Consider the following 26,872-nt stretch of genomic DNA (forward strand, 5'->3'; position numbering starts at 1 on the left):
CAATGGAAGTGTGCAATAAATACATTGAATTTTTACAAATCAATCAGTCTGTAATATTGAAAACTTGCTTCTCAGCAAACGTATCTTTTTGTGTATTTTGTACACATTCATTTTGGGGATGGGTGGGGCCTCCCTGCAATTGGTCAATGCAATAGTTTAACAGTAGCTAAATAGACAATAGACAATAGGTGCAACAGTAGGCCATTCAGCCCTTCGAGCCAGCACCACCATTCATTATGATCATGGCTGATCATCCACAATCAGTATCCTGTTCCTGCCTTATCCCCATAACCCTTGATTCCACTATCTTTAAGAGCTCTATCAATCTCTTTCTTGAAACTATCCAGAGACTTGGCCTCCACTGCCTTCTGGGGCAGAGCATTCCATATATCCACCACTCTCTGGGTGAAGAAGTTTCTCCTCAACTCTGTTCTAAATGGCTCACCTCTTATTTTTAAACTGTGTCCTCTGGTTCTGGACTCCCCCATCAATGGAAACATACTTCATGCGTCCAGATTGTCCAATCCCTTAATAATCTTATACGTCTCAATCAGATCCCCTCTCATCCTCCTAAACTCAAGCGTATACAAGCCCAGTCGCTCCAACTTTCCAACATATGATAGTCCCGCCATTCCGGGAATTGACCTCGTGAACCTACGCTGCAGTCCCTCAATAGCCAGAATGTCCTTCCTCAAATTTGGAGACCAAAACTGCACACAATACTCCAGGTGCAGTCTCACCAGGGCCCTGTACAGCTGCAGAAGGACCTCTTTGCTCCTATACTCAATTCCTCTTGTTATGAAGGCCAGCATGCCACGAACTTTCTTCACTGCTTGCTGTACCTGCATGCTTGCTTTCATTGACTGATGTACAAGAACACCCAGATCTTGTTGAACTTCCCCTTTACCTAACTTGACTCCATTTAGATAGTAATTTGCCTTCCTGTTCTTGTCAAAGTGAATAACCACACATTTACCAACATTAAACTGCATCTGCCATGCATCCATCCACTCACCTAGCCTGTCCAAGTCACCCTGTATTCTCATAACATCTTCCCCACATTTCACCCTGCCACCCAGCTTTGTGTCATCAGCAAATTTGCTAATATTACTTTTAATGCCTTCATCTATATCATTAATGTATATTGTAAATAGCTGCGGTCCCAGCACCGAACCTTGTAGAACACCACTGGTCACTGCCTGCCATTCTGAAAGGGAACCCAGACACAAACATAACACAGGATGAAATAAAGAAAGCCTTCCGAAGTTTTGATCAGAGCTCCTTCGCCCAGAATTCAAAGCTTGGCAAATGGACCAACTTACATAAAAATTCATGGATGTTTCAGAGTGGAACCAGCCATTCAGCTCAACCAAATTAGGAGTTAGTTTTAATCCCACTTGCGCATTTTGTTCCTGAACGTCCTCCAACCCTTTTTTGACGCATTCATTCATTCAGACTAATCTTTCTGTTGACCTTGCTCACACACAATCCTGGAAATGAATTCCTCTCAATTTCCTTTGTTAAAAAAAGTTTCGCCTCTTTGCTGTTGTCAATATTTTGACTTTAATCCTGTATTTCTGGCCCATCACCGACAGAAAACAATCTTCTCTGTTACATCATTTCGTTATTTTAATTGTATATTTATTGGTCCATAATCTTGTATTGTTCCGTCAAGGAAGTCTCAAAGTTTCAAGTCTTCCTGCATGCTTGTATTTCCATCTACCAGAGAGTATCCAAGTAAATCTGACCCCACCACCCAAGACATCTTTCCATCCCCACCCCTGTCTGCTTTCCGGAGAGACCACTCTCTCCGTGACTCCCTTATTCGCTCCACACTGCCCTCCAACCCCACCACACCCGGCACCTTCCCTTGCAACCGCAGGAAATGCTACACTTGCCCCCACACCTCCTCCCTCACCCCTATCCCAGGCCCCAAGATGACATTCCACATTAAGCAGAGGTTCACCTGCACATCTGCCAATGTGGTATACTGCATCCACTGCACCCGGTGTGGCTTCCTCTACATTGGGGAAACCAAGCGGAGGCTTGGGGACCGCTTTGCAGAACACCTCCGCTCAGTTCGCAACAAACAACTGCACCTCCCAGTCGCAAACCATTTCCACTCCCCCTCCCATTCTTTAGATGGCATGTCCATCATGGGCCTCCTGCAGTGCCACAATGATGCCACACGAAGGTTGCAGGAACAGCAACTCATATTCCGCCTGGGAACCCTGCAGCCTAATGGTATCAATGTGGACTTCACCAGTTTCAAAATCTCCCCTTCCCCCACCGCATCCCTAAACCAGCCCAGTTCGTCCCCTCCCCCCACTGCACCACACAACCAGCCCAGCTCTTCCCCTCCACCCACTGCATCCCAAAACCAGTCCAACCTGTGTCTGCCTCCCTAACCTGTTCTTCCTCTCACCCATCCCTTCCTCCCACCCCAAGCTGCACCCCCATCTACCTACTAACCTCATGCCACCTCCTTGACCTGTCCGTCTTCCCTGGACTGACCTCTCCCTTCTCTACCTCCCCACCTATACTCTCTCCACCTATCTTCTTTTCTCTCCATCTTCGGTCCGCCTCCCGCTCTCTCCCTATTTATTCCAGAACCCTCACCCCATCCCCCTCTCTGATGAAGGGTCTAGGCCCGAAACGTCAGCTTTTGTGCTCCTGAGATGCTGCTTGGCCTGCTGTGTTCATCCAGCCTCACATTTTATTATCTTAAATCTGGGTTGTACCATCTTTAAAGTATTAATAGTCCTCCTATAGTGAGGAAGTCAACATTGCATTCAGGATACCAACTGAGGCTTTTTTCAACATTTATATAGACTTATCATTAACTCTTAGACTTTCTATCCTACACCTTAATTTCTATTGTGATAATGTTATCAGCTAGAGTGCAGTCTTTCCTGTCTTGTTAACCTGTAAACTTAAATCCTTCTACCTTGCCACAACACTTCAGTCTACTGCCATTGATATTAATCTTTCACCTCATACTTTCAGTTAATTCCATTTTAGTTGATCTAACATCTCATCAATGTCTCTTTGCAGCTTCCTTTGGTCTTCGAAGGAATTGTATCTTTGAGTTGGGCATTTTCTGTGACGTTTAACGCCATTCCCTACATCTGTCCAAATCATTGACACACACGATTAATAGAAATGGCTCTAGAATTGACCTTCCCGCCTTCCCCACAGAGCCAGTAACCAATCCCACTACTCTGAAATACTCCTATTAACTCCTCCTCCCTGTTTTCTGCCATGTTAACAGCTTGTAAATCCACTTTGCTGGGCTCCCTCTAAATCCATATCCTTTACTAAATTCCAGTAATGTCCACAGGAACATTGACGAAGCACCCAGATCAAGTTAAGCATCGTGCTGCTATTGGCTGAAAATCATGCACAAAAGAGTTTTGATGGTGCAGTACCACCATTGAATCAGGCATTTCTGGAAACACTAATTAGATGATTGTCTTGTATGTATTCTGTGTTCTCCCTAATACGTTCCTTCTACTTTAATTAACAGTGCTGTATAGGTTTGTTTTGTTTATGGATTTGGATAGCATACCTCAGGAATTGGGTTGCAAATCAACACGAGATGGAAACTTTTCTATCTATTGTCTAAAGATCCCACAATCCACGATTTTTGGCAACTTCAACCCAATTTCTGTTGATCACTTATGATCACATTACATCATAACCCATCCTCTTGGCTCAATTTGGCACTAAAACTTGCAGTCATTCAAGGATCATAAAAGTTGACTTGTGTTGGAAATCGATTGGAATTATAGCACATTCTTCAGGAAGGGTAAAAGGAGCTTTACTCTGCCTCCGCCTTTACTAGAAGATGACTTGAAGTGCTTAATGCAGCCTCTTCCCTAATTCAGGTGGTTCACAGTTAAACTAATTTAAAATGTTATAAGCCGACCTGGGAATACTTAATGCTGATAACAAGTGCATGAATTTGGAAAGGTGCTGCATTGTCCAATTTTATCAGAACCAATGGCCCACATTTTGATGAGCCTAACAATTCATTAAGGCATCAGTTTAATAATGCAGATTTTCCAGGTTTTAGTGTTATCCAGAACATTGGTTCATTCCACATCAAGCCCTACCAGGAGTAAGTATGGGTCACTGACTGGAAGAGTACGGTAGCCATTCGTTCCAGCATCATTGGTAAAAGGTGCCATCCCTGGGCATTGCCAGTTTCAGATACTCTTCTGCAGCTGGCCTGCATTAGACAAGAAGACCTCATTGTAATTGTTTTTCAGTTTCGTCGTTCTCAAAGCGCCGCTTCAAGTGCCAATGGGCGTTTTCAACATCGAATCTCTCTTGGTACCAGATGTGGGGAGAACCTTCAGGTAGGTTGGTGGAATAATTTTGGCACCAGCCCATTAAGAAGATGGTTGGACATATACCCCACTTCTTCTCTGGTAAACCTGCTTCTACCGTCAGTGGCAGAAATTGGCAAAAGCGGACTTGTCTCTTTATGGAATTCCAAGTCCAATTATCTTTAAATGTAGGCCTATATTTTGATAACTCGGAACCCTCTTCTTTTATGCTGTTACTTATTATTGCACTTTTTTCCAAATCTCTGTCGTAAATAAGGTAAGACACCAAATCAAAGCCAGAATGTTCCCCTGCCAAATCAGAGAGAAATTTGAGGGAAAGCAGTCAGTATACAATAAGACGTGGAGATGCTGACTTGCTTGCTGTCTTGCCTTTATTTGCATGAAAAGCAAATTCACCCTCCTATTTAAGAGGGTTAAATCAGCAGATCAAAATTCATTCCATTCAAAGACTTTAGCAGAATTGGCACAGAAAGTTATTATACTGAATGGAGGCTGATTGTAAGCAAGTGCCAAAGTAACAACTCATTTACTAACAATATAATTTTACTATTTTCCCTTTTAGCCCTCCTATAACCTTCCTGAACCCTGCACTCTACCCTTCTGGGAAGAGATTTTTCTCAGAATGACAAAGCAGTTGATGAAAGGTGCACAACAGTGACCTCAAGAGAGCATTTCTGATTTGCTCCTTTCTCTCTATGGGAGCATGACTCAGCTATGTTCACCAACAGTGGCAATTTGAGATCAGAAATTTGTTGGATGAGGACTTCCCATACTTCTCTTGCTGTCCCAGTTGGGAATTAGATTAAAGAAAAGATCACAGGGCAGTGGTAATTTCAACAAATGAGGGCCAATAGGAAAACATGAAGTCTATGGCAATTTTAACTCTGAGCTCATCTAATAATGGGGGAATAACAACTTTTACAGGGAAGGAGAATTGTGACGAAAGAATAGTCAGAAAGTTTGAGGAAATGAAGTATCTAATCAATATGTCAGGTCCCGGCGATCTCTTATTCAATTTCACTGCTTAATACTTGACTGTAACTAATAGTGTCCAAGTTCTTAATTTACTCAGTAACTTTCCTGTATTGAGAAGCAGTCTGTAGTAACTTTGCAGTACTTATTTCATACCACACTTCCAAATTCAGGGAAATGACTTTCTTAGCTAATTAAGAGATCAACAGTCTATACAATAGGCTCTTTATAACAGTCCCACACTAAAATCAAACTACTGCAGATGCTGGAAATCCGAAATTAACAAAAATGCCAGAGAAACTCCGCAGATCTGAAAGCATCTGTGGAGAGAGAACAGTTAACATTTCAAGTCCAATATGACTTTCCAGTTCTAAAGACGACTCATACCAGACTCAAAATCTTATCTGAGATAACAAGGTGTAGAGCTGGATGAGCACAGCAGGCCAAGCAGCATCAGAGGAGCAGGAAGGCTGATGTTTCGGGCCTAGACCCTTCTTCAAAGATTTCTGAGGAAGTGTCTAGGCCCGAAACATCAGTCTTCCTGCTCTTCTGATGCTGCTTGGCCTGCTGTGTTCATCCAGCTCTAAACCTTGTTATCTCAGATTCTCCAGCATCTGCAGTTCCTACTATCTCAAAATCTTATCTGTTCCTCACTCCACATATGCTACCAGACCTGCTGAGTTTCTCTGGCAGTTTCTGTGAGGGTGCCATTTAATGGCTTTGTAAATGGACAGTAAGACACATTTACTGATTGGTAGAGAAAGTTAAGATGCATTTGATAGATGTGTGATCCTAAAAAGTGATAGGATTTCTTTTTTGGCTCTCACTGCACTAAAGTAGCAACCGTGCTGCAGAGTCAGATTACATTCAGTAGTTATTGAGCAGTGTATCTGCCATAGTCACACTTCAGTTGCAATTGACAAGTAAATATTTCAGTTCGTTCAGAAGGATCCATGATCATTCCAATGTTTGAGCTAAATGCCTTCCATAAAATTACAGGCAGTAAATCTAATTCTCAAAGGTCACTGTTTAAAAGGTAGACCAGGTACTGAAGACGCTCACAGACTGGTTCAAGTTCTGTGTTGTGCTGAGGCTCCAATCTGCTGCACTTGGGGAGTTGTAAATTACCAAAGATGAATTCAATCAGCAACAGCGTTGAAGGCAAATTAAACCGAATGATTCCAACACGAGGGAACAAGGAAAGTCATAGAGAGCATCAAAACATCAGAAATGGGACTGCAAGGAACTTCTCCTCCCAACCTACCATCCCCCACAAAGCCATAGCTCTTGATTCCCTCATAGAACAGAAATCCGTCTCATTCAGCTTCAATGACCTGAAGTAGGAAATTCCAAAGAGTTAGGACCTCAGAGAGGAAGCTTTTCCCCATCTCTGGCTTGAATGTGAGACTTCTTACGTTGAAACTGCCCTCTCTATTTCTAGATTCCCCACATGGGAAAACGTCCTCTCAGCATTGACTCTAAAGCTCCTTTTGAGCCTTTTGTGTTTCTATAAGTTCACCCCTCATTGTGTTGAGCTCTAGTGAGTATACATTCAATATTTCCCCATGGGATAACCCAGCTATCAACCTAGTAAACCTTCTCTGAATTACCCCCAATGTAAATACACTTATTCTTAAAGACTGAGACCAAAGCTTTATGTAATATTGCAAATGTGGCTTCATCAATATGCTGAACAGTTGTAGCAAGGCTTCATTAGTGTGCGCATTTTTGCTATACTGCATGTTAAGTCACCTTGCACAATTCTCACAGATTTGTCTCCTACCTGGCAGAGCTTCCTGCCAGTGTGTTGCGCCCACCCTCCTCAGCAAGGTGGTGATATACAGAAGACCTAAATTAATGGAGAAAATACAGGGCTGCCGACCAATAATTTTATTAATTCACTCATGATTCCTTTTCTCTAGTTGAGACTACCTGCTTCCCTTTTATTTAAAGAAAAGTCATCTTTCTAGAATGTATTGGGAACAGTTCCAAGGTGGTTCACTAGGTTGATTCCAGGGATGAAGAAGTTGTTCCATTTATTGAAATGTGAAAGATTCTAAGAGGGCTACACGTAGTACATACACCCACCCTCAGCATCCATTCTCCACATCCTCCTATTTCACATTCTCCCACCCCCACCCCTACAATCTTACCACTACCACAGCTCTTTCAGGTTTGCAATGCGCTGGTAGAATGCAGATAAGTCACTAAAATTCATATTTACAAAAAAGATTCTTGCTGCATCCACTTTACTAATAGATGGGAGATGTAGCAGTTTGGATCGGAAATTGGCTTGCTGAAAGAAGTTAGAGGGTGGTAGTTGATGGGAAATGTTCATCCTGGAGACAAGTTACTAGTGGTGTACCGCAAGGGTCGGTGTTGGGTCCACTGCTGTTTGTAATTTTTATAAATGACCTGGATGAGGGCGTAGAAGGATGGGTTAGTAAATTTGCAGACGACACTAAGGTCGGTGGAGTTGTGGACAGTGATGAAGGATGCTGTAGGTTGCAGAGAGACATAGATGAGCTGCAGAGCTGGGCTGAGAGGTGGCAAATGGAGTTTAATGCAGACAAGTGTGAGGTGATGCACTTTGGTAGGAGTAACCAGAAGGCAAAGTACAGGGCTAATGGTAAGATTCTTAGCAGTGTAGATGAGCAGAGAGATCTCGGTGTCCATGTACACAGATCCTTGAAAGTTGCCACCCAGGTTGACAGGGCTGTTAAGAAGGCATACAATGTTGTAGCTTTTATTAATAGAGGGATCGAGTTCCAGAACCAAGAGGTTATGGTGAAGCTGTACAAAACTCTGGTGCGGCCGCACTTGGAGTATTGTGTACAGTTCTGGTCACCGCATTATAAGAAGGATGTGGAAGCTTTGGAAAGGGTGCAGAGGAGATTTACTAGGATGTTGCCTGGTATGGAGGGAAGGTCTTACGAGGAAAGGCTGAGGGACTTGAGGCTGTTTTCATTAGCGAGAAGAAGGTTGAGAGGTGACTTAATTGAAACATACAAAATAATCAGAGGGTTAGATAGGGTGGGATAGGGAGAGCCTTTTTCCTAGGATGGTGACGGCGAGCACGAGGGGGCATAGCTTTAAATTGAGGGGTGAAAGATATAGGACAGATGTCAGAGGTAGTTTCTTTACTCAGAGAGTAGTAAGGGAATGGAAGGCTTTGCCTGCAACGGTAGTAGATTCGCCAACTTTAGGTACATTTAAGTTGTCATTGGACAAGCATATGGACGTACATGGAATAGTGTAGGTTAGACAGGCTTGAGATCGGTATGACTGGTCGGCACAACATCGAGGGCCGAAGGGCCTGTACTGTGCTGTAATGTTCTATGTTCTATGTTCTATGTTCTATGTGCTACAGATGACAATCAGTTGATATGATAAGTTTCTAATATTTTCATTGAAGTTGAATGATTGTTGGTGTTCACATTTTTAAGTGGGAGTAATTATTTAACGCAAATATTTGATGTTAGATGTAAGGGACTGATGTTTTGTTACGCAAGTGAGTTTGGTGGGGGGCACTAAAATCGAATAAAAAGGGAGATGGTAATGTCATGGTAATCTCACTACAATAGTAACTCAGAGGGCCAGCTAATGCTCTGGGGATACGGGTTTATATTCCATCAAGGAATCTGGTGGAATTAAGTTCAGTTCATAATTTGGGAATTGAAAACTAGACTTAGTGATGGTAATCAGGAAGCTATCAACTACCATAAAAATCCATCTTGTTCACTAACACCCTTTTAAGGAAGGAAATCTGCCATCCTTACCTGGTCTGTCCTCCACGTGACTCCACCCCACAGCAATCTGAGTCACTCTTAAATGGGTGAGCAAGCCACTGAGTTCAAGAACAATTAGGAATAAACAACAAATTCTGACCTTGCCAGAAATGCACAAATCCCAAGAATGGAATCAATGGAATAAATTTAATGTGATGAATTAAGGTGACGAAACACAGGCATCAGCAGTCACTTGCTATCGAGACAGACAGAGAATGTACCCACAGCTATATCACAGAGATCCACATTACGCGTAATATTGTGTAAAGAGTTTGCTGAAACACCTGACAGGCAGACAATAATATCCCTTGCAAAAAGTAAAAACCAAGGTGCAGCACACTAAGTGGAGACAGCACAAGTCAAAAAGAGCAGTCTCTCTACAGTGTAGGGTATAACACCAAATCCCAAACTTCATGGCAGCTTTACCCGTGATGGATCACATAAGGGTTGTATCAGCAAAGACCGATCACTCACATGCATCGACTTTCATTTACAAGGAATTTGATTGAAAGCCAGTCCATTGCTATATCACCAAGTGCTCTTTTCACATGGCCTTTTAAGATCATTTAGTTTTCTATTCCTTTCGACATTCTTTTGTGTCATTTAAGTTGGTGATGCATATTCGATGTGTACCCATATGTTTGGTTTGGTACTGTTTATTGTGGTAGCCAGGTAGAATATGTAGAACATAACGTTGTTCTTCTGGAGATCAGGCTGCTAGGACAAACAAAGTTGATGTTATTGCTGTGCACTTAGCAAAGGCAACATGGTGCATGAAATGTGCAATGTTGAGATAATAATGGGTTGGATTTTTGAGCAGATGCAATATAGTGCTGTTACAATATGAAGGCTTATGTCTCAAATGATTTGCTGCTTTGTCATACACAAGACCACTAATATTTAGCTTTGTAACCCTGATCAATCTGCCTTATTTTGTATTTCCTATCAAATGCATATTTGGTCACTGGACTGTTGCAGATCATTTTCAAAGTTTTTTTTTGAAACTATACATTATATAACATAAATCACGAATCAAGGGTGAGGTTGTTGGCTTGCTCGCTGAGCCAGCTTGTTTTCATTCAGACACTGTTGCCATGCTCAGTGACATCATCAGTGAGGACTTCGATGAAGCAATGTTGTTCTTCTTCGCTTGGAATTTATACTGTCCGGTCCATTATAGCGAATACTGTCATTTCTGGTTTTGTTCTGTACAGTTTTATATACAGGGTCCAATTCTATATGTTTGTTGATTGCATTATAGGTTGAAAACTATTCCTCTAGGAATTCTTGTGCATGTCTATGTTTGGCTTGGGCTACTATAGTTATGTTGTCCCAGTTAAACTGATGGCATTCATTGTCTGAGTGTACTGATATTAAAGGAAAGTTTGTTGTGTCGTTTTGCTGCTAGCTGATGTTCATGTATTCTGATGGCTAGTTTCCTTCCTGTCTGTCCAATATAATGTTTGTGGCATTCCCACAACATGCAGAACCAATGTAGTCTACAAAACACCATGTAACGACTGCCACAAGCATTTCACTGGACAGACAAAAGGAAACTAGCTATCATAATATATGAACATCAGCTAGCAGCAAAATGACACAAGGAACTTGCCCTAATATCAGTACATTCAGATAACGAAGGGACCATCAGTTTAACTGGGCCAACGAAACTGCGGTAGCCCAAGCCAAACAGAGACATGCACAGGAATTCTGAGAGGCACAGCTCTCATCCATAAGGCAATCAACAAACATACAAAATTGGACCTCACATACAAACCCATACAGAACAAAACCGGAAATGACAAAACTCACCATATTGGACCAGACAGTATAAATTCCAAGCGGAGTAGAACAACGATCACTTTATCACCACACTGATGATGTTACCTAGCACGGTGATGAAACATCTGAACAAAAACAAGTCAGCTCATCAAGCAAGTCAACAACCTCACACACAACCCAAGCTACAAATCTTTGCTAAAACCTTAAATCAAAGAGTAAGCTTACATTGCTGGCTTTCCCACGTATTCCCTCAAGTTAAAATAAACACCTGATTATGGAAAATTGTGCCTACTGCATAAAAATGAAGCTCCTTTCTGATATAACTTGTCATGATAAACATGGTGTCAAATGGACACAAATACTTAAACTTCGCATAAAATAGATTCACAAGAATTTCTAATAGGATATAGTATAAGTTGTTTAAGTATAATACAATTAGTAGGAAGCTCCAAAATGCTGCAATCAGTGGAATTGAATTGGTTCAGTGAGTACAGAGACGGTGAAAGGTATAATTGGACCAGTCTGTGCATAATTTCACCACAATGCTTTGAAATTTCCAATTCTTGAGGAAGCAAATCCCAAGAACTTCAAACTGGTACATGGCTTGTTCAGTTCACTAGGAACCATTTTAAAAGTTCTGTAGTTTCCAAGAGCCTCACCTGAATACCTGCTAAACTCTCTTAGATGTCTCTAAAACAAAAGCAGAACAATGTAATTGTTCCAACATGCCTCCTGGAAAGTAGAAGTTGTTTGAAGGAAACCTACCTCAAAATTGGACCTTAATCAGCAAGTTGCATGAGTTAAATATTTCAGAATGGTTCCAACCCAATGAAGGCTTAGTCTTATACATTCAAGTTGCTTGATTATGATGTTTATAAATAAGTTTCAAAAGTCCTGTTTATTACTCCTAATCTCAGGAAACACTTTCTCTCATATTTTAACCTTAATAATCAGTCCCTTTGCTTTGTGATCTTGAACTTCTCTGTTATGAATATCTTGAGTGAAGACGAGGAGTATTTGTCTGGTCTGAGGGTGACACCAAATTTCTCATCTAAACAGATGAGCTATGCAAAACCTAGATACTAATTTTTCTTACTCCTAATTTTCTTCACCTAATATAAATCTACTGGCCTGTCTTCATGGCAGTCTATTTTGTAAAAAAAATTTGAAATTTAGTCCTCCCAAAAAGACTTGGTATCTTGTTTTATCCAAAAAAAGTTGTAAACAGCAGGTTCAAAGTTAACTATTCCAGTTCCCTCTCCCCATCCCCCTCTCTGATGAAGGGTCTAGGCCCGAAACGTCAGCTTTTGTGCTCCTGAGATGCTGCTTGGCCTGCTGTGTTCATCCAGCCTCACATTTTATTATCTTGGTTCAAAGTTGACAATCACATTGCAAAACATCAAGATAAAATAAGGCAATCACTGCAGAATAACATTCCCTGATCTATCCATTCCATAATGTAGGATTCATTTGCAGCTCTCAAGCCAAATTCTGCGTGAGCTGGGACCTATGCCTATGGTTTTCCATTTCAGTAAGTTCCTCAGTGATTGATAAGCTTTGTTTTTGCATGGTACAGGTTGTGGGACAGATCAATCTTCCATCTGATCTAGATCTTCTTTCAAATGCCAACTGGATTAGTCAAAAAGAGGAAGAGAAGGCAAAAGTGATCATGGATCTCCTCAATCACATACCATCAGAGTCATCTGCAGTCATCACTTCTGCCAACACCATACTCGCAGAGCTCTTCAGTCACAGAGGTACGATCCTATCCTTCAAAATTGTCACGTACTACATATTTATATGTATTACAAATTGGAAATTTCAGAGTTGTTCAATCAGGGGAGTGTCATGCCGTGATCAGAGATAATGGGAACTGCAGATGCTGGAGAATCCAAGATAACAAAGTGTGAAGCTGGATGAACACAGCAGGCCAAGCAGCATCTCAGCAGCACAAAAGCTGACGTTTCGGGCCTAGACCCTTCATCAGAGAGGGGGATGGGGAGAGGGTTCTGACATAAAGAGGGAGAAAGGGGGAGGCGGACTAAAGATGGTTAGAGGAGAAGATAGGTGGAGAGGAGAGTATAGGTGGGGAGGTGGGGAGGGGATAGGTCAGTCCGGGGAGGACGGACAGGTCAAGGAGGCGGGATGAGGTTAGTAGGTGGGAAATGGAGGTGCGGCTTGAGGTGGGAGTGGGGGGACAGGTGAGAGGAAGAACAGGTTAGGGGGCGGGGACGAGCTGGGCTGGTTTTGGGACCAGCCCAGTGTCATGCTGTGAGCTATGTAATAATCACATCCTATCTTTATATAAATCTAGTATTTGTTGCATAATGTACATAGAATCAACAAAAATGGATCACCGAGTTTGTACTTCACGAACTCCCTGCTGCTCTGATTGGCTCTGCTCATATAATGGCAACTGCTGATAACTGCGTCAGGGCAAACGATGGTGTTGGGGCTGGGAGAAGTTGCTTGGTCCAGTGTGAAATATATGAGTTCGCTATGCAGGAAGCTACCAGTTTAAAAAAAATTGAGGAAAGCAGGAGATAAATTAACAAGCAGCGGTTAAATTATGACACACTTGCTATAAAAGCTTGCATGCAGTTGACAGAAATGAAACTTCTGGCCTGCGAATATGAACTTCTATGTCCTACAACAGTAATTAAAAGCTAGACGTGTCATGATTTCAACACTGTGATATTACAGAGAGGAGGAAAGTAAATTTGAAGCTTGGGAAAAACATGAGAGAAAAAGGTCAGGGGATCAATGACCAGCGTGTCTTTGATAAGTAGTGTGAAGTTGTGATGCAACATGGAGAAAGTGTGTGATTGGAAGGCACAAGTTCAGAAGGATATCCAATGATATCATAAATCCTTTTCTGCAACCTGTCCTGATGCAGAACAAAAGTGCTTTAAGAGTCTCCACAGACCGAAAAAGTTTGCAAATTTTGTATGGTTTAACTCAATTATAGAGGACAGATCATTCCAGTGCTCATTGAACTACATTTGTTCCCAATCCCAAAACAATCTCATCTTCCAAATTTTCATTCTTGTGTTCAAATCTATGCATGAGCTCGCCCCTATTTCTGTAATTTCCTCCAAGAACTGTGCTTCTGCACTTCTGTTTTGTAGATCCCAACTTTCTGCTGCTGTCACCATGTCACCTTCCCTCAGCATACTGGTGCTAAACTCTGGAAATCCCCCCTTAAAATCTCCATCTTTTCTACCTATTGAGAGAAATTTCAAAATCTCTGCTCTTGAACCAATTAGCTATCAGTCCTGGCATTTCCTTTAGCAGCTTAATGCCAAACACTTTCTCACAACTTACCTGTGAAAAACCTTGGCACCTTTGACTATATTAAAGATGCAAAATAAATACAAGTTGATGTTCTTGGTGGGGTCGGGGGGGGGGGGTGCGGAAGAGTGTTTTGCACAAAAGAATATCCATGAGTTTTTGGAGATTTGTTTTAAACAACAGAAATGATTTGCAAGATTAGTTTGAGATTATACAGTCAAGCATAGGTGGAAAAGAATAATATTGGTATAATTGTAGGAAAGTAGTGACTGAGAAGCACAAAGAAATTGTGACTTTTGATTAATTGATAGAAACAAGACTAATTGCTAAAGCAAAATAAATGAAATCAACATATAGTGAAGCAACCACTGCAGTTTGAAATGATACAATATTGTGTGCACTGAAGATGTTCAATGTGATGAATGTTAATAACTTGTCATGGAATTATCAGTTACTTTTTTAAAATTCAAAACCAAATTGGATAGGACAAGATGCCAGATGGAGAAGGCCATTGTTTTGGAAAAGAAACATCTCGAGTGAGAAGATGATATTATTGCCATGGAAAGAGAGAAGAAAGCATTTCTTTTAGTTAGGGAAAAAATGTAGGCGTGCATATATATAATTTGAACGGAATGTTGACATTTTATATGAAGATAGTGGAGTACAAGAGTGAAGCTGATGCTTCATTTGTTATCGAATTTTGGTCACCCTCATCAGGAACCTGGGTTTAAGTGTACCCTATCTCAGGAAGGATTGGAGTGGCTCAGTGAAGTTCACCAGGATTATATCAGTGTTTGAAGTATTAAATTTTGTGGTTAGATTGTACAAGCTTGGCTTGCATTCCATTCATTTAATCAAGGTCTTTAAAACAAGGGGATTTATTTAGTCCAGTAGATGCAGAAACCTATTTTATCTTGTGGAAAAATTCTAACAGGGGACTTACTCTCAAGATTTAAGGTGATGGATTTAAAAATGAAACTGGGAAAACATTTCTGTCAGAGCAGAAATTTGAAACTCCCTACCCCAAAAGACTGCAGCTGCTGGGTCAATTGAATTGTTGAAGACTGAGTTATATAGATTTTTGTTGGGTATGAGTATCAAGAGTTATGGAGCTATATTATTATTAATACATATGGAGATAAATTGAGCTAAGGTACAAATCAGCTATGATCTAATTGAATGATGAAACAATTGATACTTCAATAAGGCTACATCTCAGTAATTTCATCACATGTTCCTGTTCTTGTGGCCTATTAGCTACAGCATATGCATACGTAGTGCAAGCAGAAAAACCACATTGTTGTGTACATATCTTTGCATGGAAAATGCCTAATGACGTCTTCCTCAGACATGGACAGGGAAGATCCATTAAGAAAACTTTGGAGGTTTTGAAAATGGGAACAAAAATGCATGCAAACAGTTTTCCAGAACTTAGGCACAGTTTGAAGCCATGGGGGCTGCCATTAATAACAAGAGTTTTGCTGCCTTCTAGTAGGATGGGTCTACAGATGTAACCAGCATTAAGTCATGGACCGAGTTTCTTAAATGAAGATCCCTAGGAATGGACGTGAAGAGAAACCTGAGACCAAAGACATTTTTCCTTTAGGATATTTCCAATGAACTATTAGAACTGATGAACCGTGGTTAAAAAGGTCTCAAAGACAGCAGGTTTGCAGAGTACCAAAAATTGAAGAAACTTCAGAAAAGCAGGAAATTTGCAACTGAAATTTCAAAAACGTTAACTGTAGCAAGCAAAATAGTGCACTGAGAAACTAGAATAAAAAGCTGGATTCAAGGTATTTTAAGCAGATCAAGATGCCATATGAAACATGCATAATGTTTGAATATTACATCATCACCATAAGTAATAAACATCATTTTATGTTACTCAATTTTAACCAACAGGTCTTGGGGGAAACTAGAAATGTTTCTGCTCCGATGCTGAATCTCCACACCGGGAGCAAAAATTCATAGAACTATTACTTCAGTACTATAAATATTGTGAATAAGATTAAACACTCTGATTTCCTTGTTTTTTTTTGCATTTTCTGTGCAGCCTTTAATGAGCACTTTTTAGTTCTGAGATCCTTCAACAGTTCCAGAGTTTGTTTGGAAGACCACTTTTGTTGACTCATCTCGAAACTGCTAAATAACTATGGGCAGTCTGCCAAGATCATTTTGTCACAAATCAATAGCCACCCCAATGCTTTCCTTCCAGGCTACAGATTCAGTGGTTGTGTGAGCACCATACCCACCAGCTTCCCTTTATAGGTTCAAGGCATTTGCAACCTGCCATTGGACCTTGGGTGATGGTGCTGTCTTATTTTTATGGGTACCAAATAGATTTATTGCACTACTGTATTTGCAACTATTTCTAAATCAGAATGATGCAGTCTACTCGTAAATATTGAGGGCAAAGGAGATCATCCTGTGTGGACCATCAGCATATTTTTGGCGATTTCTGCTCAAAAGTAACAATTTACTACAAAAATCACTGCATTTCCAGATTACACTTTTTCACAAGTGATAGCAAGTGGTGCAATATTTTCTTCAAATGTTTTCTTAAAGAAAATTCAACATGATCTCTTTGTTGCTGAGTTTAACCTCATTCCTCATGGCTGCCTCATTCCTCATGGCTGTAGGGTTCAATTGGCCAGATAGACTATCAGGGCAACACAGTAAGGGAGAATGTACATTTTGCAATGCTTAAAGGGGTAGATGGACTGATGGTGATTTGGCATTCAGAAAGAAGAAAGTAAATACCTCAATCATGGAGTTGTATCCTCAAAGTTTACTGAATGAAGAATGAATTTGACACGTAATAAGAAGAGATCTAAACATCTATTGGATTAAATTCTGGTAAGTGTGCTACAACAAATCCATTATTATCTAATCACAAAAGTAATGTAAAATCAACTTGACATGGTCATTTCACTTCCAAGTTCATAGATATTCTTAATGCATATTCTTGTATTTTATGACTGTAATGCTTGTTTAACTATTGTTGACCTTTCACCAGTTTATAAACCCTTATTCTGGCAACTGTACATTCTCAGATGAACCTTGGCTTTTGTGGAGCATGAAGGCATGCACTCCAGTCCTTCTGGAAGTCCAATAGCCAACTACCCAGAAGGCAATGGAGAAATTGCCTCTAGGGGAGAATGCCCACTTGTGAACAGCACAGAATATCAAGTAGGTGAAGGCAGAAAACAATCAGAGCATGAATTAACTGATTTCATAGCCAAAAAACAACTTGGGAGAGGTAACGGAGCAAGGACACAAGATCTGGACATTGTGCATTTGCTGTGTAAGCTCTTTTACAACAATGACATTATCAGGTTGTGATACACTCCATAATGAGGCTAAGCCTAAGAAATGGAGCAAGTTTCTGTATAGAAAGTCCATTTTCCATACTGGCATGCATGTAATCACCCTTCCCAATTTGTTTAATCAGAATACCCAGATGGTCTTCTCTTCCATATGCGTAACCAGATTTTGTTAATGTTAAACATTTTGTTTCTATTGTTATGCTTCTCGTTGAACTTGGGTGAATTCAAGTTGAGTTTTTGGATGACACTGAGGAAGACTAATACAAGGTGTTAAATGTGCAGAATGGACAAGTAAATAGCAAATGATTTTCAATACAGATGTGTGGGAGATGATGCAATAATAAGAGAAAGAAAGAAAATCTTGGAAGATAGTCAACATAGCGTAGAGGTTCAAAAGAAAGGGTTCTCAACTCATTACACATACATGCTTGAGGAACACAGCAAATCTTGTGAATAAGGGTTTATAAACTGGTGAAAGGTCAACAATAGTTAAACAAGTATTACAGTCAAAAAATACAAGAATATGCATTAAGAATATCTATGAACTTGGAAGTGAAATGACCATGTCAAGTTGATACAGATTTACAGATCCTTAAAATATCAATGTCCATTAGCAAAGCTAATAAGTTGCAAATCAAACATTGGGATTCATTTATAGAGGAATAAATCTCAAAAGAAGAGAAGTTATATTGGGTAAAAACTTCTGATAGGGAATTTAAACTCAACATGGGCATAGAAGTGAGCATCTCTTCCACTTGGGGTTGGGTCAGCTTTTCTCACACAATTAGTTGGTTCTCAACTCATTACATATACATTCTTGAGGAATACAGCAACTCTCGTGATAGGGATGGGAAAAAGGTTGATGCCCTGCCATTACCTTAAATGGTTAGAATTCCTGGCACCACATGTAAAGTGCATCTGGACAAGCCGAGAGCAACACCCAGCCTCTCAATGGACTCCTGCAGCTCAACGTTCTGGCCATTCCTCCCTTCCACAGACAGACTGCCTCCGTTGGCCAGCCTGCTTGACTTGCGCTCATTGCACTCCAGCATCCACCACCCCGATCACCCAATGTGCCCACGCAACTACTGATGCACAATCTCAACGATGGCCTGACATCAGTAACAGTGCCCAAAGATGTGGCTGAGCCAGTCAAGTATCTTACCTGCTGCATGCCACTTGTCTTCAGACTCCTGCCTGAAAATGTATATTGATCGCTTGCAGCAAATTTAATGGGGAAGGGCCAGTTAATTCTGGTCGGTAAGCTTAAACATGCAAATACATACCAATGGCCTTCCTGACACTTGCCCTCAGGTAATTTAAAATTCTGAAAGCTAAGTTTCACCCCACCGTTGGGAGCTTAGTTTTTGATCTCACACACGACTTGCTTCAACTAGCCACCTCGCTTCCCAAGCCTGGAACAGCACAAGATTCCGCCCGTTAAATTTACAGAGAATCCCACTTGAGGTTCTGAAGACAGAATTACTTTTGATTTTGGAAAAAAAAAGATACAGAGGCGCTGGAGATAGTGCAAAAAACCATTTACAAGGAAGACTCCAGAACAGCAAGGTTTGAAATATCAGAAACGACTGAAAAAGTTGAGGTTGAGAAGATCAAGAGCTAAGCCAATAGAAGTCCTTCAAATTATGAAGGGGTTCAATTTGATCGTCACAAAGAAATCCGAAGAAGAAATGGAGAAAGCTCTTCACTCAGTGGCTAGATTAGGGAACATGTTACAAGGATTACATGAGATAAATAGCAAAGATGATAAATGGTAAATCTAGATAGACCACCAGGAAGAAAACAGAAGGATATTTTAATGGGTGTGGAGGAGTAAACTGGAAGGAAATTCATGGGGAGTATGCACCAATATTAATGTCAAAGTTTAAATGACCTACTCTTGTACTGCAAATGCTATGTAGCTTCCCGTATTATGTGTGAAATGTACTATTTATTGACATTTTATTCAATGAAATGTTTATTTCATGTGTCCCTTCTGATCACTTTAAAGGGAGTCTGTTATATTTTGAAATATTTTAAAAAATGCCCTTCACAGAACTGATTGTCTCTAATCAGATTGTGATTTTGTCTGATCTGCATCTGATGCACTTTGGTTGGAGGAACCCAGAAAGACTGCATAAAATAGGAGATACAATTCTAAAAGGGAGTGCAGGAGCAGAGGGGCCTGTGTATATATGTACGCAGATCTTTGAGGATGGCAGGAACAGGTGAAGAGAAATAAAGCAGGGCAGCGTTCTTGGCTTTATTAAAAGGAACACAGAGTACAAGAGCAGCGTGGGTGAGTTGCCATCGGCTGCACAGGCTTGAATTATGAAGGCTCATGGATAACACAACTCGAACTTAAATATCTATGAAATTGGGCACATCTTAGTTACCAGTGGTAACAAATCCAACCACCTTTCCTGGACTTCCCTCATAAATGTGACAGTCAAGACGACACAACAACACCTCTTCTTCCTCAAGCGGCTCAGGAAATTTGGCATGTCCATAAAGGTCTCTCACCAACTTCTACAGATACACCACTGAAAGCATACTGCCCAGATGCATAACGGCCTGGTATGGCAACTGCTCTGCCCAAGACTTTAAGAAACTACAGAATGTGGTGTGCACAGTCTAGACCATCACAGAAGCCAACCTTCTATCCATGGACTCCATTTACATGGCTTGCTGCTGTAAAAAGATGGCCAATATCATCAAAGACCCATTGCACCTGGTAATGACCACCTACATCATCTTCTGTCAGGCAGAAGATACAGAAGCCTGAACACCTGCTTGAGCAGGTTCAGGAACAGCTTCTTCCCAGCGATTATCAGACTGTCTCTCAAATAATGTTGATCTTGATGTTGATCTTGTCTAGTGCACTCCCTCCACAATCTAACCTGTGTGCCTCTGTCTAAGTCTTCTTTTGGTCTGTACATCTGCCTGTAGCACTCGTAAACAAAGCTTTTCATTCTATCTCAGTACATACGATAGCAAATAAAATAAAGTGAAGGCGCTGTGTTTATTCACCAGTCAGCAGCTAAACTAAGAACCGACCTTTTCAAATTGGGAAGCCAAGATGACTTAAATCGATCATCATAAAGGTCCAAAGTTTGTATGTTCACTGATGATTGCAGTGTTCAGAACCAACCATTCACAACAATTCAGATACTGAAATAATACAAGTATATATGCAGCAAGATGTGGATAACACCTCGGCTGGGGCTTTAAGTGACAAATAACATTCACCCTACAGAAGTGCAAGGCAATGACCATCTTCAAAAAGAGAGAACCTAACAATTGCCCCTTGTCAGTCACAGGAAGAATCCCTGAACTGAACCAGCATATAAGCACTGGCTGTAAGAGCAGATCAGGCTGGGAAGTCTGTGGGGAGTAACTCAGTTCCGGTTTCTGCAAAGCACGTCAACCATCTACAAGGCACCAATCAGAAGCATGAAAGAAAATATTCTATTTGCCTGGATGGGCACAGCTCCAACAACATTCAATGAACTCAACATCATCCTGGAGAAAGAAGTCGTTTTGATTGACATGACTAGCTTGAAAATTCACTCCTTTCACTACAGATGCACAGTGGTAGCTGTACACAGTGTCCACAGGATGCACTACAGCAACTTACTAAAGCCCTATCAACAGCATTTTCCAAATGCAACTTCAAAAGATAATGACAGCAGATGCATGGGAATCTAAGTTCCCACCCAACTCATACACCAACCTGACTTGAAACAGAAGAACTGTGGATGCTATAAATCAGAGACAAGAACAGAAGTTGCTAGGAAAGCTCAGATGTGGCAACATCCGTGAAGAAAAAAAGATCAGAGTTAGCATTTCAGGTCCGATGACCCTTCCCCAGACACTTCCTCTGAGGAATGGTCACCAGACCCAAAGTGTTAACTCTGATTTGTTTATTCACAAGTGCTGTGACCTGCTGAGCATTTCCTGCAACTTCTATTTTTGTTCCCGACTTAAAACAATGTCCTTATTCCTTCGTTGTCACTGGATTAAAATCCTGGAACTCCTTTCCTAACAGCACTGTGGGCTTCTCTACCATCAAGGGCTGCAACAATTCAAGGAAACAGTTCACCAACACATTCTTCAGGTACAGTCAGGGATGGGAAATAAATGTTGGCTTAGCCAGTAAACCCACATCTCATGAACAAATAAATAAAATCAGGACAAAATACTGAAGTTGAGATAAATGCATAAATAGAATTAAGTTTCATAGCTTGTTCAAGTTGTTTTCACTACCTTCTCCAATGACTCAGCAGCTTATTCAGCATGTACATCAGACAATATCAGGTTTAATCTGCAGTCAGCGAAAATTAGTTGATTATACTGGCTAGGGATGCTAATGCTCCAAGTTAGAAAGGGGAGAATTGACCAGAGTTTGTATTGTTTGCTGTCCAGCAACATCCTCTGAAAATGTGGATGGGTGAAAGGATTAAGTTTGATTTACGAAGAGAAGCTAGTTTGGTGAGCTGCAGAGACTACCCCGGTGATACCTGTGGAAGTGTACCTTAACAGGAGTATATAATAGTTACAAATCACTGGAAATATTAGCTCTCTGACAGATTAGAGATGATGAATGTGAATATTCATTTTTAATTTATTACAGGAGCTGGTACACTATTCAAAAATGCTGAACCCATCCGCAGATACACAAGTCTCGATGAAATAGACACAACCCGTCTCATATCACTCATAAATAAATCTTTTGGAAAAGATCTACACAAGGACTACATTTCAGTACTGAATCCCAGGCTCCATTCTATTTATTTATCAGAAGGGTAAGCCTTTCATTTATGTTTGATTGCTGCTGGATTTAGAAATTCTAAATTCACTTTGCAGTGCTTTTTCTCTTCTCAACAGTTAAATAATTGAAGAGAGTTACATCTATCTTCAGTTGACTTCAAGACTTTTGCAAAGTGACACAAGTTCAAAACATGGGCAGAATGAAGGTGTGCTAAGAAAATCTCAGTGAAATTCAATCCTCCAGATATATTTATGACATTTCCCAAATGGAGAGAATGAGATCTTTTTACTTCAAAGGAACTTATTTCACCACATCTAAAATGCATTAATCTCAAAACATGTCCTAAGCTCAGGGAGCAAGTTGCCTCATTGTTGATTGATGTGGGGTGATACTGTAAAGTGATTCCAATATCATCCTCACCTGATACCCTCATGTTCATATTTTCCTGCAGTGATCAGGAATGCAAAGTCTAACTGCTTTCCCAGCACTTCACCTTCCCCACCTCTTCTTATCAATACAACTGAAACTGAGTAACCCAGCACATAATAAAGGCTGTCTTTGTGGGTGGAATAAATTTGATTCCTCCTACTTAATAGCAGGGAGGAATAATTCCACTTGCAAGCTTTGACAAAGTTAAAAGATGTCTTCTCTCCGGACTCACATAACTGTTAGTTATATGATTGTGCAAAACTTAGAAAGGGAGAAAATTGGATAAAGAATGAGTTGGCCTGTGCAAAGCAAAACAAGACAACTGTTTCTATGGCTAACCTTTTTGAGAAACATGTCAGGCTAACCCCATGAAATTGATCGGTGAAGTCAGGCTGTGGTCCTCTCTATAGCTGAAGTACAATTGTTCAATGTGTTTAGGCACAATGTGACATATTTTCCATGCAAGGTGTTTATGATCAATAGGGAATTACAGATATTTCTCCAGATTAGATGAACAGATATGTCTTCACTCTGAGGGTTGCGTACCTTCAGAATTTTCTGCTCCATCATTCCCTGCATGATGCATCATTGATTACATTAAGGCTAAGGTGGACAGACGTTTGGTCTCTGTGTATCAAGGGATATGGGAAACAGGCAGGAAAGTGGAGTTGAGGCCAAAGATCAGTGAGGATTGTCCCAAATAGTGGAGGAGGCTTACTGGGCCAAGAATCTACTCCTGCTCCTATTACTTTGTTCTTTATAGTCAAAGTTGAAACAGAATTGTCATGATTAGCTTTAATAATTAACAACTTAGGAATAGGTTTGGAACAGCAACTATATTCTGTCCATGTTGCCACAGGTACAGCGCTGCTGCAATCATCACCAGAGAACCTGTCCTGAATGGAATGCCGTACCTTGATAAGTTTGTGGTCAGTACAGATAAACGTGGCCAAGGTACCAGCCTGATGCTATGGGAATGTATTCGGCAGGATTTTGACTCTCTGTTCTGGAGATCAAGGGCTACAAACAAAATCAATCCCTGGTAAGTTACTTTCAAATTTCACCAGTTATCAACTGTTTTACTTTTACAAATAAAGTATTGTCACCTTACAAACACTGCATGTCAGGATGAGGTGGCAGAATTCATTGAGTGATTCAAATAACTACTAGACAGTGATGTACTGTTGTACATATACTTTTTGTCAGTTTATGGAACACAACTGAACTTATTGAGCAGGGCTTTTGATGCTCAGATTCTGATTGACATGCAGACAAAATTTCACCAATAGATTTCGAACTAATTTATTTCTGGCATGTGGCTGCCAGCATTTAATGCCATCACTAATTGCCCTGGAGAAGGTGAACTGTCTTCTTGAGCTACTACAGTCCATTTAATGTAAATACACATATAATACTGTTGGGGAGACAGTTCCAGGATTTTGACCTAGCAACACTAAAGGAATGGGGATATATTTCAAAATTGGGATGTTGAACGAATTGGAGGGGAACTTTTAGATTGTGGTGTTCCCATGTACCTGTTGCCCATGAACTTCTAGAAGAAAAAGTGATCACGGATTTGGAAGGTACTGTCTAAGGAGCTTTGGTGAATTTGACTCTGCTTGCAAACAGTGGTACAACTCTAAGATGAGTGGTGCAACTCTAAGATCGCTGCTCATTATTGTACACCTTATGTTTTTGCCCTTTTCCCTTCAGTTGCTCATTTATAATGTTAATGATCAGTGAAAATAATTGATGAGAGTTTCCCCTCCTGTGATCTTAATGGAAATATGTCTTGTTCCCAAAAGATCCTGCGCAAACTCTGTTTGGATAGTACAAAACTTCTAAAATTTAATTATACAGCAGAGGATAAAATAATAATCACCTTCAGCAGTTTCAATGCAATTTGTTTTCCGTTCTTTAAAACTACTCTTAAATAGGAATAGTGAGAAACGTCTAATCCTGACCCTTTGCTTCAAAACATAGTTTCTGATCTGACTTTACTGCAACATGCTTTTTCCAGGAGCCATGATCACCACAGGTCGAACAAACCTAAAAGCAGGAAGCAAAGTGAAAAGTTTCAATAACTCACCTAAAATTTCACAAATGCAGATGTCTCTGCTCACATTCTTTTCTTCAAAATATTCTGGAAATCCTTCTGTAAATGCATTTGTTCCACCTCCACCCCACGCTATGGGGTTTCAAGCATTCATCTAAATGTTTCTTGAATGTCTTGCAAGATCTCGCCTCTTGCACTCTATTAGGCAGTGAGTTCCAGATACCCACCAACTCTTTGTGAAATTTTTCTCTAATATCTCCTCTAAACCTTCTGCTCCTTACCTTAAAACTGTTTCCTCTGCACTAAAATGTTTCTCCTTATCAACCCTATCTCTGCCCCTCATAACTTTGTACACCTCAAATTGGTTCCCCTTCGCCCTCTGGTTCCAAGGTGGCAGTGGAGCAGCAAGACTGTGTGCAGGCTCTTACCCAGGTCTGATCCACCCTATTCATCTATCTTTCTTTTCTGCTTTTTGTCTTTCACTTCTCTTTTCTTTGGCGGGTTAATCAGTGGCACTGGCACAGCAGCAAATGTCGGGCATACGTGCAGTGGCAGCAGCCTCCTGGGGGGTCAGAGGTGACAGCAATGATAACAGACTCTTCAAGTTGGCAGGCAACATCTCGGAGGGGGGCAGCCGGAGCAGAACACTCGGCACTGTGGCGGTCGGGCCTGGCAGCGGAGCCAGGGACATCAGGGTGCAGTCGTGGTAGGCCTGGAACACAGCCTCCTGGTTACTGGTGACGGGTGGCAGCAGCAATGGAGATAGGGACTCAGGCTGTGGGGCTGAATGTGAGTCCAGCATGGGACTCAGGCATTGGTGAGGGGGGCGCAGCAGCAAAGAGATGGCACCTAAAGAACGATGACTCCAACGTTGGTGGGTCTGGTACACATGGCATTGGAGGAGAGATGGTAGCACAGGTGTCGCTGGTGAGCTGACTCAGAGCTCATGGTGGAGGCAGTGGAACAAATAAAGGCTGTCTTGCAGTTATATCATTTTATTCTTAAACTATTCAAAATGGCACAGAGTTGTGGCAACATTTGAAGATTTTCACTATTTTAATATTTTGCTCACTGTAAAATATAATAAATCATTAAATTCAATTCTCATTTCTCAGGAAATGAATTCCAGCCAATTTACTCTCTCTTCATAGTTGAATCTCTCTCCACAAGAGACATCCTTCATTGAGTACAATGACCAAAACTGCACACAACATTCCAGCTATGACCTGACAGAACGTACAGCTCCACCGTAATTCCTCGCTCTTCTATTCAATGCCTTGACTAATAAAAGGCTAATAAAAGGCAAGTATCCCAGATGCCGCCTTAATCTTAATTTAGAACCTCATTAAAATGCACTTCATGCGCCAAACATTTACTCAGTCCTCCTAAAATCCTGTTTCTTCATACAATATACTTTTTTGCCCATGAGACACCTTGGGATATTTTTCTATATTATTTCCACACTTATGCAGCACAGTTAATATCTGATTTAATAAACTATATCCTCACATGACTATCAGTTTCTTGCCTTGACTGTGTGTAACAGTTCATTGTACGCATTATTGTTTGAACAATAAATCTACATAGTTGGATCCTTGAGTCTAACATTTGCTCCAGAGGAAAGTAGTATGAATCAGAAAATTTCCTGACTCACTGTGCTTGGCTCTGGATGAAACACTCAGTTGAAATCTGGTTTTTGCTCCAGGATTGGTGACAAGTAGTAGAAAATGGCCAAGTGCCAAAGCAGGATATTTACAAGTCATGTCTTTGGTCAACTAGCCGTTATTTCCTTAAATCTTGATGTGTACCACTCACTCTTCATCTCATCACCTTCTGCACATAGTCTTCATATCACATCATGTCTCCTTGTCAACTCATGTTCTCACCCATTACATGCCCCCTTATAACCATCATGACAAACTTATTGATAGCTCAAGCCAATCCATGGCATAATATCCAACATTGTTTGCTTTTACATCCTCTAGGACAACTCACCCAATATCCACCATGGGCAGACCTCAGGAGGCATGGTAAAATGAAAGGCTGAAGTATCCAATATAACCTTCAATATATTTTAAAAATGCTCTCTCATGAAAATCGAT

At 40.8% G+C, this 26,872-nt stretch overlaps 1 protein-coding gene across 3 annotated transcripts in view; it reads left to right on the forward strand.

Moving 5' to 3' along the window:
• The window catches only part of nags (N-acetylglutamate synthase), a 50,729-nt gene that overhangs the window by 18,498 nt on the left and 5,359 nt on the right, over positions 1-26,872 (forward strand). For 2 of the 3 annotated variants that reach the window (XR_007250382.2, XM_048560244.2), the window contains exons 4-7: positions 4,272-4,361; positions 12,471-12,651; positions 22,148-22,319; positions 23,574-23,756. Coding sequence is in view for 2 of the 3 variants with exons in the window: in XM_048560244.2 (XP_048416201.1) it covers positions 4,272-4,361; positions 12,471-12,651; positions 22,148-22,319; positions 23,574-23,756 (626 nt within the window). In the remaining variant the exon portion in view is untranslated. The remainder of the gene's footprint in view (positions 1-4,271; positions 4,362-12,470; positions 12,652-22,147; positions 22,320-23,573; positions 23,757-26,872) is intronic. The other variant, XM_048560246.2, reaches the window with a different exon arrangement.

The sequence above is a fragment of the Stegostoma tigrinum genome, chromosome 31 (assembly GCF_030684315.1).
Source record: "Stegostoma tigrinum isolate sSteTig4 chromosome 31, sSteTig4.hap1, whole genome shotgun sequence".
NCBI lineage: Eukaryota > Metazoa > Chordata > Chondrichthyes > Orectolobiformes > Stegostomatidae > Stegostoma > Stegostoma tigrinum.